This window comes from Acinonyx jubatus, chromosome A3, assembly GCF_027475565.1.
Source record: "Acinonyx jubatus isolate Ajub_Pintada_27869175 chromosome A3, VMU_Ajub_asm_v1.0, whole genome shotgun sequence".
Classification (NCBI taxonomy): Eukaryota; Metazoa; Chordata; class Mammalia; order Carnivora; family Felidae; genus Acinonyx; species Acinonyx jubatus.
The window spans coordinates 82,356,103-82,369,718 of NC_069388.1; the positions used below are offsets into that span (position 1 = coordinate 82,356,103).

The following is a 13,616-nucleotide window of genomic DNA, read 5'->3' on the forward strand; positions in this document are numbered from 1 at the left end:
GTCGTTGTGCCATGCTTCCAGACACAGGGCCTTTGCAGATGCTGCAATACTTTTTCTGTTCTCTGCCCTTTTAGTCTGCTCACCATACCTGCTTGACTTTTCTCCATCCTTCAGATTCTGCTCAGATTCCTCCTAAGTCAGTTTCCTTTGTTTCACACACTCAGAGATTTACATTTCTTTCTGATGGAGGACAATTGTACATTTATTACTGTGTTTATTTCATTTAACATCTGTGCCCTCTAACTGAAAAGCTCCATAGAAACAAAGACTGTTCGTGATTTTGTTCACCATTAGTGTTTCTAATGGTTCACATAGTGTTTGGGACATCGTGAGTATTCAATACGTTTTCGTTAAAGAACAAATGAGTGAATGATAAGAGTGACCCCTTACACAAAAGATGGTTACCTATATAGGGCTCATTTAAAAAAATTTTTTTTTAATGTTTATCTTTGAGAAAGTGGGAGAGACAGAGTGCGAGTGGGGGAGGGGCAGAGAGAGAGGGAGACACAGAATCCAAAGCTGGCTCCAGGCTCCAAGCTGTCAGCATAGAGCCCGGCATGGGGCTCAAACCCAAAAACTGGGAGATCATTACCTGAACCAAAGTCAGATGCTTAACCAACTGAGCCACCCAGGCACCCCATATAGGGCTCACTTTTAAAGGCAACAGTTCACTCTTTAGAAAAGGAAGCAGTATATTCATAGAGAGAGTTACTTTCTCCAGGCTCTGAATCTCCATTTCTTCTCTTAGGGTTCTGTGATGTCAGGAGTCCACTACAGGGCAGAATAAGGCTGTGAGCTCATTTCACAGTGGTTAACGATTTTTTAAAAATGTTTATTTATTTTTGAGAGAGAGAGATAGAGTGCGAGCAAGGTAGGGGCAGGGAGAGAGGGAGAGAGAGAATCCCAGGCAGACTCTGTGCTGTCAGTGCAGAGCCTGACGTGGACTTGAACACATGAACTATGAGATTATGACCTGAGCCTAAATCAAGAGTCAGCCACTTAACCACTGAGCCACTCAGGCGCCCCTCACAGTGGTTAACTATTAACAAATATTTGTCATCTTTAACAGACCTAAATTCAAAGAGAAAGGAAAAGCATCATGGCAAATCTCTGTGAAGCCAATCTGAGGAAGTGTACCTAGACATTTCTTTTTATAAGGGCCAACAATGTGTTTATTTAAAGTTTCCTTATTCTTTTTTAAAATATATATATTTAATGTTTATTTATTTTGAGAGAGAGAGAGAACAAGCAGGGGAGGGGCGGAGAGAGAGAGAGAGAGAGAGAGAGAGAGAGAATCCCAAGCAGGCTCTGCACAGTCAGCACAGAGCCCTATGCAAGGCTCAAACCCACAAACTCTGAGATCATGACCTGAGCCAAAATCAAGAGTCAGATGCTTAACTGAACCACCCAGGCACCCCAAAAGTTTTCTTATTCTTTTTTTTTAATGTTTATTTATTTTTGAGAGACACAGACAGAGAGTGAGCGGGGCAGGGGGGGTTGCAGAGAGAGAGAGGGAGGGAGACACAGAATCCAAAGCAGTCTCCAGGCTCTGAGCTGTCAGCACAGAGGCTGATGTAGGGCTCGAACTTATGAACTGTGAGATCATGACCTGAGCTGAAATCAGATGCTCAACAGACTGAGCCACCCAGGCACCCCAAGTTTTCTTATTCTTAATCTTCTCCCCCACTCTTCTTACCTCTGTCTTTTCAGTCACTGCCTTTAGTGTATCTGTAGCACTGGCCATTCCTTTCACCCTTTTTAGAACCTCACACTGCTATGACAGGTGCCAACATCTAACACCTTACCTTGGTTTCCAAAGGAACCACCTCAGGATTTTCAGGAAAGTCCTGGGTGGTAACATAAAATATAGGAGAATGTGCTTTCCTTTGTTTTGTTTTGTTTTGTTTTGATCAGCTGAAAATCACTTTAAATTAAGAAGAAGGAATCCTTAAACACCTAAGGATGAGAAGAAATGCAAAAGGGAGGCTGAGTTACTAGAACCCTAATTAGGGGCACCTGGGTGGCTCAGTTGGTTGCGTGTCCGATTTCAGCTCAGATCATGATCTCACTGTCTTTGAGTTCGAGCCCCACATCGGGCTCTGTGCTGACCGCTCAGAGCCTGGGGTCTGCTTCAGATTCTGTGTCTCCCTCTCTCTCTGCCCCTCCCCCACTCACGCACTGTCTCTCTCTGTCTCTCACAAATGAATAAGCGTTAAAAAAATAAAAAAAAAAATAAAACCCTAATTAAAGTTAAACTTAAAAGTTGACCATTGGATTTAGACTATTATGTATTTGTATATTGCCTGCAGATTTGAAGATATATGAAGTCTGCTCCATTTTTCTTGAAAGTGTGTGATAAAACTCAAGAGGTCATAGTAGGTTTTCGTATGTCTTACAAAACCCTTTCTAATGTCTCCTAGGACCCTATGACATGTCAATCTATGACATGTCAACATATCATATACTAATGTCCTCAGATAACCTGTTGCTAAAAAGTTGCTGAGGCAGGTGTGGAGAAATGATGCTATGGGAAAGACTGATCCATGACTTGGCAAAACAAGGAAATGCCAGAGTTTCTAGGGTTTTGTATTTAGCGCCGTGTCTATAATCTGAGTCTGGAGTCTCAGTTGAGGGTGAAATTTTCTGCTCAGAGACAGTTGAGTTTCTTTGCTATGATAAAACTGGAAGACGTGTAAAAGTAATATATATAATTCATTGGGAAAAATGTAGAGAGAAACAAAACTTTTGGTTTATTTTTTGAAGTTGAACTCAGGAAAAATGGACAAACAGCAAGAAATTTTAATTAGGTAAATAGTTTTAAATTGTAATTGAAGGACGTAGGAGGGCATTTTTGAGGGAGGGACTATGGCAAGCATTATGAAAAACTCCAATACTTTAACCCAATCCATCTTTTGTCCAAGATGAGCTTAAAGATTCCAAGGAAGCTTCCCAGCTTTGTAGAATGTGTTTCCTTTATGTTTTCTTATAGTTTAACTGACTTTCCTTCGTGAATATTCCTCAGGAGTTTAAGTATGTATCAAAAAGAATTATAACAGCTGGAAATTGAAACTGTGGTTTTCTCCATGCAGTGAAAAAAAGAAATGCATTTGCTCATTCATTTAATACCCAATTGGCAAATTTGTACCCTGTACACTGGGGTAAGCCTGGGACTAGATCATCTTAGAGGGGAGAATGACCCTGTCCCTGCTTTCATATATCCTGTAATCAAGTTGAGGAGACAGAGACGACAGAAATCAACAGTCTTGGTAGAGTATGATGTGTGTTTGGAGGCAGGAATGTCAGGAAAAGAAGAATTGGGGATTGGAGAGGGGTATCACTAAACAGCGAGAGTCCAGTGTGTGCTTCTTCTAGGAGATGGCAGTTGAGTGGAGCCTAAAAGGTCACCAAGGAGCTTCCCAGGAAGGACATTACCAAGGGGCTAGCACAGGGAACCACAAAGAGGTGTGAGAGCAGTACCTGCAGGGAGACGGTGAGAAGGTCAAACAGGCTCAGGATTGGGGTGGGGCGGTGAGTACCCGTGAACACGGGGAACCCACAGAAGAAACACCCAGGAGAGAGATCGTGAAAGGCCTTCCACGCCAGGCTAAAAAGTGTGACCTTTATCCTGAAGGCAAATGATAGCCACGGAAGCATTTGAAGTGCCAGGGTTATAGGATCAGATATGTATTTTAGAAAAATCATTCTGGCAGCTATTACACATTCTCAATGAAGACAAAACACTTCTTTATAACCTCTGAAGTATTTTAGCTGGTTCCTGAGAAAGGCTTGTCTATAATTCTCACCATTTATCCTCTTAACATAACACAGAAACATTATCCCATCTGACTTCTGGCTAAGTAGACACAGCCATGATCTGGAGAAGTGGGTTTGGGGTAGTTTTACATTCTTCCTAACAACCTGGCACACCCGGATAGCTCCACTACAAAAGAAACCTGACCTCTCCATACTGATGGGATGTTTGCACCAGCAGCCCCTAGAAAGGCAGGAATGTTCTACACGCTATGTAAGGGGTGAAATGCCGTATTCTCTCTTGTTGATGTGCTGTGTGAGAAAACAGACAAGAGAAAAAAAGAAACCCTTAATATTGGATGAAAATTTAGCCACCTTACAACATGAGCTGTACAGTCTTAAAGAATGCTTTTGAATTGACCGTTTGGATACCTTTCAAGACATGACAGAATTTACTCCGTATCGAAAGATGCGATTATAAATGGCCTTGGTTTTGAGTCTCCGTCCATTTCTGGGATAAGCATTCTGTTTCCAAACACTTGAAGATGAGTAAAGCAAAAGTTAAGGAGAGAACCTGGCTGGAAACTGTGGGGTCTCAATAGAAAATCGTAAATGAATCGTCTTGGAGCTGGGATGGCTTCTCGCAAAAGAAGGAGGTCCACAACCCAACACTTTCATTTGCCCTGGCAGTTGAAAGTTCATATCCCTAATTAGGAGTTTTGCCTCTGTGATGTAACGAACCCTCTGGCAGACAACCCATTTTGTTGATGCCTGCTGGCCCACTGACTGGAGGTCCCTATCAGTTGTGATGTGAATCTTGGGCACTTTGGGGTTTTGTTTTAGCCTGGCTCAGACTAGGTTTTGGGGAAGGGCAGTCCTGGGGGGGAGAGAGGGAGTCAGGAGGAGGAGAAAAATGGGAGCAGGGCTGTGACCTGCCGGAGAGGAGCCCCTGCTGACATGGTCAGTCTGACCCATTGAATGGCCTGAATACGGTAAATGCCGCTTTATCCTGCCTTGAAAGGCACGAGATAGCACAGTCTAAATGCCTGGGCATGCTTAAATAGGCGACTCGGGATGTTTGAGTTGAGCGTGTTTGAAATCTGAGCTCTCTGACAGCCTGGGAGCTGCCACAGGTCACCTGCCTTGCTCCGCAGGGACAGACCAGGTCTCACAAGAAATTGTCCGTAGACGAATTGTAGTACAAATTCCTTTCTTTGTTGGTTGGCCTCTTTCACTAGACCATGGCCTATAAAATTTTGTAAAAACAATTCTTAAATATTATTTGAAAGGGCAAATGGCCCACGCTGAAAGGTTTGACAGTTTGACATATAGTGCATGGTTTTGATAGCTCGGAAACTGAAAAGTGTGGCCAAGATTCTCTCCCTGCTTGTTAGAAGCCTGGTGTTTTTTACATAGTGTCTTGTTGCTGCACAGACTTCCTCTGCTCCCAGCAATCTGACAGGCAATGAGTCTGCTTCAGTGATCTTAAATCCTTTTAGACTAATTTGTGAGAGAGCAGAAAAATGGCTAGCACCTTTGAATCCAGCGTCCAAAAAGCACAGAACCAGGTATTGCCAATTAAGGAGCCATTCGGATAATCATATCAAAGCAGATTGCTTTGGAGTCCTCTCATAAGGCCTGAGCTGGTGCCGAGAGAGAGAGAGAGAGAGAGAGAGAGAGAGAGAGAGAGAGAGGAGAGAGAGGAGAGAGAGGAGAGAGAGAGAGAAGAGAGAGAGAGAGGAGCCCAGAGTTTCACTTGAGTGAGGGAGAAAAAAGGGATTTGAGTGGCCCGGTCTCATCAGAGCCGGGAAGTCACAAGGAAGTGGATTTCTGCATTAGAATGTTGCATATGTGCAGGCAGTGTGTGCCTCTGAGCCCATCGGCTGCCACTGCATAGCCAAAGGCCATTTTCGGGAGCCTCTGGCCCCTCAGTCACTGGCCTGCTAGTTAATTGCCACACGGACTTCATGACACATGGGCAGATAATATGACATTTTCGGTTTCTGTCACTAGCAAACGCCACAACGTTGCTTGCACTAGTTGCTAAGAAGCTGTCAGAAACCATTAGCAATTGGCTAAAGTCGCCCTATGGCATTTCCTCATAGCATCAGCAAAACGAGCATAAATCACCCACTGGAGCCTACTGCTATCCTAATGAGGCTGTAAGCTTGTTTATGGACTAGCATCATTTTTATGATTATTTCCACCTTTTCAGTTTGCCTTCATTTGGCGGCAGGAGAAGTCAGCTCCAGGAATGAAGTCACTGCTGACATTTTACAAATGTGGTTCAGAGCCGCTGCCTGCTGCCATGTGGTCGGCCGGCGGTTCTCCAAGTTTGTTTAGTGATCTTAAAAATAAAAAAAGGAAATAAATCCTCCAGAGACCGCATAAAGGTGACTGTATCAAATTGCAGAGTGAATGGGAATGCTAAAGGTACAATCGACCATTTAGACTTTCCTCTGAGGTTGAGACGTTTCGAGATCAATTTTCAATTCTAGAAAGTGGAAGAGGTTAAACAATTTATTAAAATCTATGAACGTGTTTGCTTTTAGAATAGTCTGTTTTATTATGCTCCTCTCCTTCCCCATCTTCTCCATTTCCCTAACTTGTGTCGGGAAGGAGCAGGGTTTATTGTTTTAGGCTTTTCTGAACATGCACCAGTATTTACACTGGATTGAAAGCATTTGCTTCCAATGAAAATCTTGTCTTAGATTACAACCCAGCAGTGTAATTTCCCTCCCAGATGGGAGTAAAGTAGCTGTATTTGCCTAAAAACAGTAGGAAGAACAAACTGTGCATTAAGCCAAGGCTGTTTTTGGCTTGAGCTAATGATGTAATAGAAACCTTTTATTCAGGAGAGGTCACTGCCAGGGACTGAAGGGGGTGATCTGGCTCCTGCTTGAAAGGTTTCTCCATTGTATCTACATAAGTCTTCACTTAAAAAATTCTGTTCCTAATGCTTCTGCTTTCATACAGCAGAAATAAACAGGAAAGGTTCTGGTGAGTGTTACACATGGAATGCAGAAAGCCTTCCTCTCCTAATGGAGTATATAATTCAGGTGCCCTCAAGGCACGCTTTCAGGAATTCTTTTGCCTGAGGTAATGGGAAGCTAAGGCTGCTTTAAGGCCTTGATTATCTATTGATGCACAAAGCTGGAAAAAAGTCATCTCCGCTGGATTATAGTAGATATTTCCATAAATTATCAATGAATTCTCTTCGAGGCAGGCACTAGGCATTGCCTGCTAAATTAATCTGAAGGGGTTTGGAGACAGATAGAAAGGCTATTTTTTTTTAAGGTGGAAAACAATCATGGAGAGGTGGTAAAAAACTGTCATTAGGTTAGAAGCTTTTCATTTTTAATCAATGATCAAGTAATATGTTTCTTTTCCTCGGTTACCTTTTGCATATTGAGAGTGGATTAGCCCATTGAAATTTTAAATGCTGTTGAGTTGGTTTCTTTTCTCATGTTTCTTTAATGAATTGTTATTTTATATGGTGAATTGCTTCTCTGAATAAAAAGCCTCTTTAAATACTGGACTTTCAAGGAATTTATTAGGCAAATCCAAGGGGACTCCTTATACAACACTTGGCTATGCAAATAACGAGTTTGGTGGGGTGGAAGGGACACTGATTTAGGGGTGCGGGTGTCTGGTCGGGCACAGGTGGGCCAGTCCCATCCCTGCTGCGTGATCTTGGGTAAGTCACCCACCAGAATACAAGCACTTTCCTCACTGGTACAGTGAGGGTTTTGGAACTATGGGTCTATATGATCTTTTCCACTGAGAACACAGCAATGATTCTGTGGGGCTTTAACAAAGTATATGGATTTTAAATATAATAAAAGTGTGCTTTTTAAAATTAATAAAAATCCCACTCTGAAAAGTTCTGCAAAAGTTTTGTATTTGCGGCACATGCTGCAATCATAGCAGAAATGTTGAAACTAGTCTGTTCCTCACCCAACAAGAGTTTTTATACTTTACCTCAGTACAAGTTAAGGCAGTTTGGGGGCAATTTTCTTTGTTGGGGAAGGGAGATGGGGGGGGGTGTCCTAAGGGAGTTGTTAAGAACAATTGATTAATGGCAACATAATTACTAAAGATTAGGCTGAAATAACTGAATCAAAGTAGAGAATTCTTTGCATATGTAGTGTATTTAGGTAACAGAAATAAGGAATATGAAATAAGAAATTCACAGAGTGATGTAACTGAATCTGAGGCTAGTTCCAATGTACAGTGACCAGGAAAATTGCCTTGCCAAAGGACCTCATTGTTTGGGCCTGTAGACTGCTCTCTAGTGACTTCCATAACCCAGGGAACGTGCCCTCAGGTGCATGTCTTGCCTCAATCCAGAGCCTTACTGCTGTAGCAATTCTTCCTAGGCCAGACCAACCTATCCCTTTCTGAAAGTCGGTAGCTTCCCCCAAGAGCAGGGGCAGCAGGTAGGAAAGCACATTTGATAGAAGCTAAGCTCCTTTTTAGTGTAGTGAGTTCAGTCCACTCTCGTTCCCTTTGAACTTTTGTGTCCAAACCAAGGTAGTTAGTTTCCACTTGTGCCTTATGACTTGTTTTGGACAGTGTGATTACATGGGCTGAAATTTCTTTTTTTTTTTTTTTTTTTTTTGTCTTATTAAACATGACATTGTAAAAGGAGTCCTACATCTTTAATTTTATTTTCTCACAGAGCCAGAATATTTTCTAGAAGAAGCAACGTAAATGTTATGGCAAAAATCAATGGAAAAATAGGATCCAACATTCAGGAAACAGATGATTTGTCAACAGATGATTTTGCAATGAGAAAAAATTAAATCTAGAAGAAACTTCAGAAACTTCCTGGATTTTTAGGATAATACAATTCCCATTGACTATTAATTTAACATCACTTTATTTGACTTACATAGTAATCATTTCCTAATTAAAAAACTATTTCAGGAGTTTTGCCCTTCCTAAACTTGATGCTCTCTTTTTATGACAAGAAAAATTACATTCTATTTGAAGCATTCCTATGTCAAACTGCTTAGATGATGGATTACCTACCATTTCCATGGCCTACTTTAGTCTTAAGATAGATCACTTGTGGAAATAGTTGATATCTTGAATGCATCTTCTCACATGTTGACCTCATCAACGACTATATGTGAGGTTTGAATACCCAGGCATTGGCCGCTGCCAATGGCGGCCACTATATTTAACTCCCCACTAGGAGTTATGCTTAGCATGTCTCAGCTCTACACATCTGAATAATTACCATGGCAACAAAGCTACCAAAGAGATTGGCTATTTCCCTTCATTCCCTTTGGCTTTCCCCACTGTTCTTTGGAAGAAGTTCCTTAGACCTGACTACTTTTGAGTCTAGGCCTTGTTTTTCTCTTTGTTTTGGAAAAAAAAAAAAAGGTACCAAATAAACTATTAATCATTTATATTGCTCTTTTGGTTTTGTTTATATCCAAAGGCATTCTATTTGAATAAAGCATGTCAAGGTAGCATCAGTCAAAATTTGATTCACTATGTTTGCAGGTGATGGCTTGGACAACAGTGTAGCTTCCCCCAGCACAGGTGACGATGATGATCCAGATAAGGACAAAAAGCGTCACAAAAAGCGTGGCATCTTTCCCAAAGTAGCCACAAATATCATGAGGGCGTGGCTGTTCCAGCATCTAACAGTAAGTGGATTCTAAATGACATATGTAAACTAAATATGGACAATGAACCAGTTGTGATAGAAAAGCAAGGGGGGGTGGAAATGATCCCTCTGCACTTGGAATATTTCATAAATCGCTGTGTTCCCCTAGTTTTTACAAAAGTGCTAGCACTTATTTCCTAGATACTTACCCCAAGTGAGGAGTTTTATTTGCAGTTCACTACTGCAATTTTGTTAACTGTAAGTTACAAGGTTTAGGAGTTCATGTGACTTGTGATTTTAGGTATGTATGCTAATGATGTTGCTTTTCTCAGTGTGATTCTTAGGTACTTAGAACCGAGTCTTACTAAGAAGAAAGTTTAGACAAACCCCAAAGGGAAGGACTTAATTTCTTCTAATGCTTTAGTGGACCTTTATAGTGAATGGTCCGAAAAAGTTTAAATCTTGTTGCAATGGCAAGATGCTCACATAATTTGCTTTTAAGTGGTTTGAGTGCACTTGGTTGCCATTACAAAACATTCATCTGAGTCACGGCTGCACAGTGAAAGTGGTCCCTGTACTTAGAGCTGTGAAGGAAAACAGCAATATAGAGTCAGCTCTTCCTGTGTAGTCCCCTGTGACTTTTCAAGCAGAGTAACAGTTTATATTGTCTGTGTGAGCATTGCTGTTTTCACTGCAGGAATTCTCCTGGAGATGTGAGAAACTGGAGATTTGGGGCTTTATGCCACCAAGGGATTTGTTTTGTTTGCTTATTGTTCTGAATGAATTTCATGTTCAAAATATTGATAATCATAATATTGTGGTGGATATTTTTGTAAGTGCATACTGATTTAATGACATCTAAGGAAGAAGACAAAATGAAAATTTATGGATAAAAAAATATTTTAGAAATCAGCAAAATTGTCGGTGAGGGAGACATTCAACGTTAGGGACAAAGATTGAATTTAAACAGGTCATAGCCTAGCCTAGCCTAAGATGAATCAATGCTAACCATCTTGGCTTTTTAAGAACAATTTCAGGAGCAAACTTTTTATGTGACTCTGTTTAGCATAGTTGGCTTTTCTTGAAGTTATTTATTTTTCTTAAGTATTAAAGTTAATTCTGCATTGTCACAAACGTATCCAGGTCTGTTGACCCTCACACCCTTGCCCCCTTTCAGGGCCATGTTCCTCGGTGATTTGTACCGTTACAGGGGGATACACAGGGGCTATCGAAGGCCATGCTGGTTGCTCCTCTGCATAGAGGCTGCGCCTCCGTTAACACTCCAGGGTATAAGTTAATCCAGAATTTCCAGTGTCTGTGCATAAAATAAAAACAGAGCAGCAGGAGTAACTAAAAAAATAGTTTCCTTCCTCTCTTCTAACCATTGCGATTCCAAATAGCAACTAGACTACACTGCCGGTTTTGGAATCAGCTGTGGAGGTTGGTTCATGCTGGTAGACAGTTGAAGATTTAGACTGTGGAACTGATTTTAACATCATATTAGGTCTACCTGAAACCCACTTCAAGTGCCATTACTTAGCTGACACTTGTTACATATGTGTGGATACTTTGCGATCTATCTGCCTTGTACAAGTTTGCTACTGGGGATTATCAACCACTACGGAAGGGTGGGGGGAAGGGCGAGGGTCTGGAGGGCGTAGCGGGCATAGCATGAAGAATAAACAGCAGGAGGTACGAAGTGCCATTTGGTCAAAGGTGCTGATGCAACCATGCTGACATTTCATCACTGGAGCTGACCAGCTAACCAGATCTGAAGGATGAGTGGGGGGGAAGAGGGGACAAAACCAGGTGAACCCTGCAGTTACAACCAGTCTGTTTCCTATACTGACAGAAAAAAGTGAATGGATTTCGTGAGCTTCCATCTCAATCTGCAAAGGAGCTTTGGCTTTACTTGAAGCTGAGGTGCCCCTGAATAAAATATAATCAAATATTGGTTCAGACAGAATCAGGAGAGAGAGGAGCAAGTTCTTTTATTCATCCACCAGACTTCCTGGTTTTCTAGGTCATATCCTTGTGAAGAACCTTGCAGAGAGCTATGTTATCTTCCTACAACGAAACAAAACAAAAAAGTCCTTAACAGCCAGCAAGATTTCACCTGCATTGCAATGCTTTTTGTGGTCCATAGGTTATTTGGGCAATGGGAATAGAAATTATTGATAAACTTCCTGATTTCTTGAGGAAATCAGTTTGGGGGTCTGTGCTGGCCTGTACCACTACCCTGAAAGGGGAAACCCACTTGTCCATGTCTCCCTGGCTTTGTATGAATGCTCACAGAAGTTGCCTTGTGGTTTCCATTGGACATTCCCACCCACGTTCCCCACTCCACTGCCATGTGCTCACACAAAAATATGGACGCTGGTAACCATCTCTAAAAAGCAAATGTCTCATAATATCATGTAAAAAGCAAAGGAGATATATTCAAATTTTCTCCCTTTTTCCTTCCCGCAATGAAAAAGATTCCCTTCCCTCTTCTCCAATTGCAAGAGCAGATAGATCTCCAGTCACCAGGAACACCCGTCTCTGTGTCTTGTTATACTTCTTGAAGAAATCCACAGACTGCTTAGGTAATGCTTATAGTCAGGAGCTGAAAATAATAAATTCTATGGAAAAACCTCTAAAGAGTTTTGTTATTTGTCCAAATGTAAGTAAGAGTGACATCTACATACTAGTCTTGTTGCAACTTCTTTCAAGTTCTGAAAGTTCTTTAGGGATGCACACAAATGACAGTCATTTGGCAGACAGGACAAATTTTAAATGAACACATTCTTTAAAAAACAATTTTTTTTAATGTTTATTTATTTTTGAGAGAAAGACACAGACAGAGCACGAGCGGGGAAGGGGCAGAGAGAAAGGGAGACACAGAATCCGAAGCAAGCTCTGAGCTGTCAGCGCAGAGCCCAACACGGGGCTGGAACTCATGAACTACAAGATCAGGACCCAAAGTCAGAGACTTAACGAATTGAGCCACCCGGGTACCCCTAAATGATCACATTCTTGCTATATGATTAATGCAGCTTATCTACAAATCCTGCCTGAAATCTTGCAAGATATAAAAGAGCAATTGAAACTCTGGCTAATTAAAATAATGGCAATAACAATTTATTAGCAAACTGTACAAACTAATCTTTTCAATGCCAAAGGGCATATTATAAGACCTCACACACCTCTTTGGAAGCAAATTGCTTCCCCTCTTTTTCAAATAAATGGATCAATCTTTTCACTGGGCTTATTCAGTTAACAACAACAACAGCAGCAGCAACTACCTGCCTTTGAAAGGGCTTTCTAGCATTTGTGTGTTAGAGGAGTAGAAAAGGGCCTGAATAAAACAAAACAAAACAAAAACTTTCTGGATTTGCACCCCAGATGCATAAGAAAAATGTGCTGTTCTGCAGTTGTCCACAGGTAGATTTAATCAGCAGCACATTTTTCTACCTGAAGAGAGAACGAAAGCTTCATTCTTGGACTCACAGTCTCTAGCAAGCTGAACTGGAAATAACTTGTATATGATGAAAATAATCAAAAAGGAAACAGATTTTAAACTTTGGTGCTTATGGGTAAAAGGAAATTTCAGTGATGCAAATTTCTACCTTAGTTTCAAGTTGAACATTTGCCAGTTTTGATAACTAAAGAAGGTCTCTCCAAAGAAACTGTTGCCTGGAATTGAAAAGAATGACTGACGTTATTTAGATAATAAGAGAGAATTAGAAAACAAAAGCATTTATTAATAGAAGTGCTTGCATTTGCCTGAAGACAAATTACTGCCAACAATGAAAAAATACTTAATATTTGAGTATGAGTCACTGTATTTTGACAGTGCAGGGACATATGCTGCATCAAAGTTTCTTTTTCCCTTAAAGGCATTATTCCAACTACAACTATAACCTACTATGTCATAATGTTCCAACTGGATGTGTTTTGCCTATTGCTAGTTATTTCACTAGGTAGTGTTACAAAGATATGCCTAAGGGCCTAGTAGAAATGAGGAGAAGGAATAAACAAATACAATGTTTAAGGTAAAAATCAAGGTGTTTTTTGTTTTGTTTTGTTTTCCTACCCTAACATATTGCAGATTTAAATATAATCTAAATAGAAAAGCGGTTAATATGGTTCTTATTTAAAATATGCAGTGATATATTTTCCTGCATGGAGCTGCTGTGTATCCCAGGAATCTTGAAATTTAGGGAGAATGCAGGCTGTTAAAATAACACACCTGAGGGTTCAGGTG

The 13,616-nt window shown here is 40.9% G+C and overlaps 1 protein-coding gene across 6 annotated transcripts in view; it reads left to right on the forward strand.

The window, feature by feature from the left end:
• The window catches only part of MEIS1 (Meis homeobox 1), a 145,244-nt gene that overhangs the window by 75,787 nt on the left and 55,841 nt on the right, over positions 1-13,616 (forward strand). For all 6 annotated transcript variants that reach the window (XM_027072320.2, XM_053200679.1, XM_027072323.2 and 3 more), the window contains one exon: positions 9,265-9,410. In XM_027072320.2, coding sequence (XP_026928121.2) covers positions 9,265-9,410 — 146 coding nt within the window. The remainder of the gene's footprint in view (positions 1-9,264; positions 9,411-13,616) is intronic.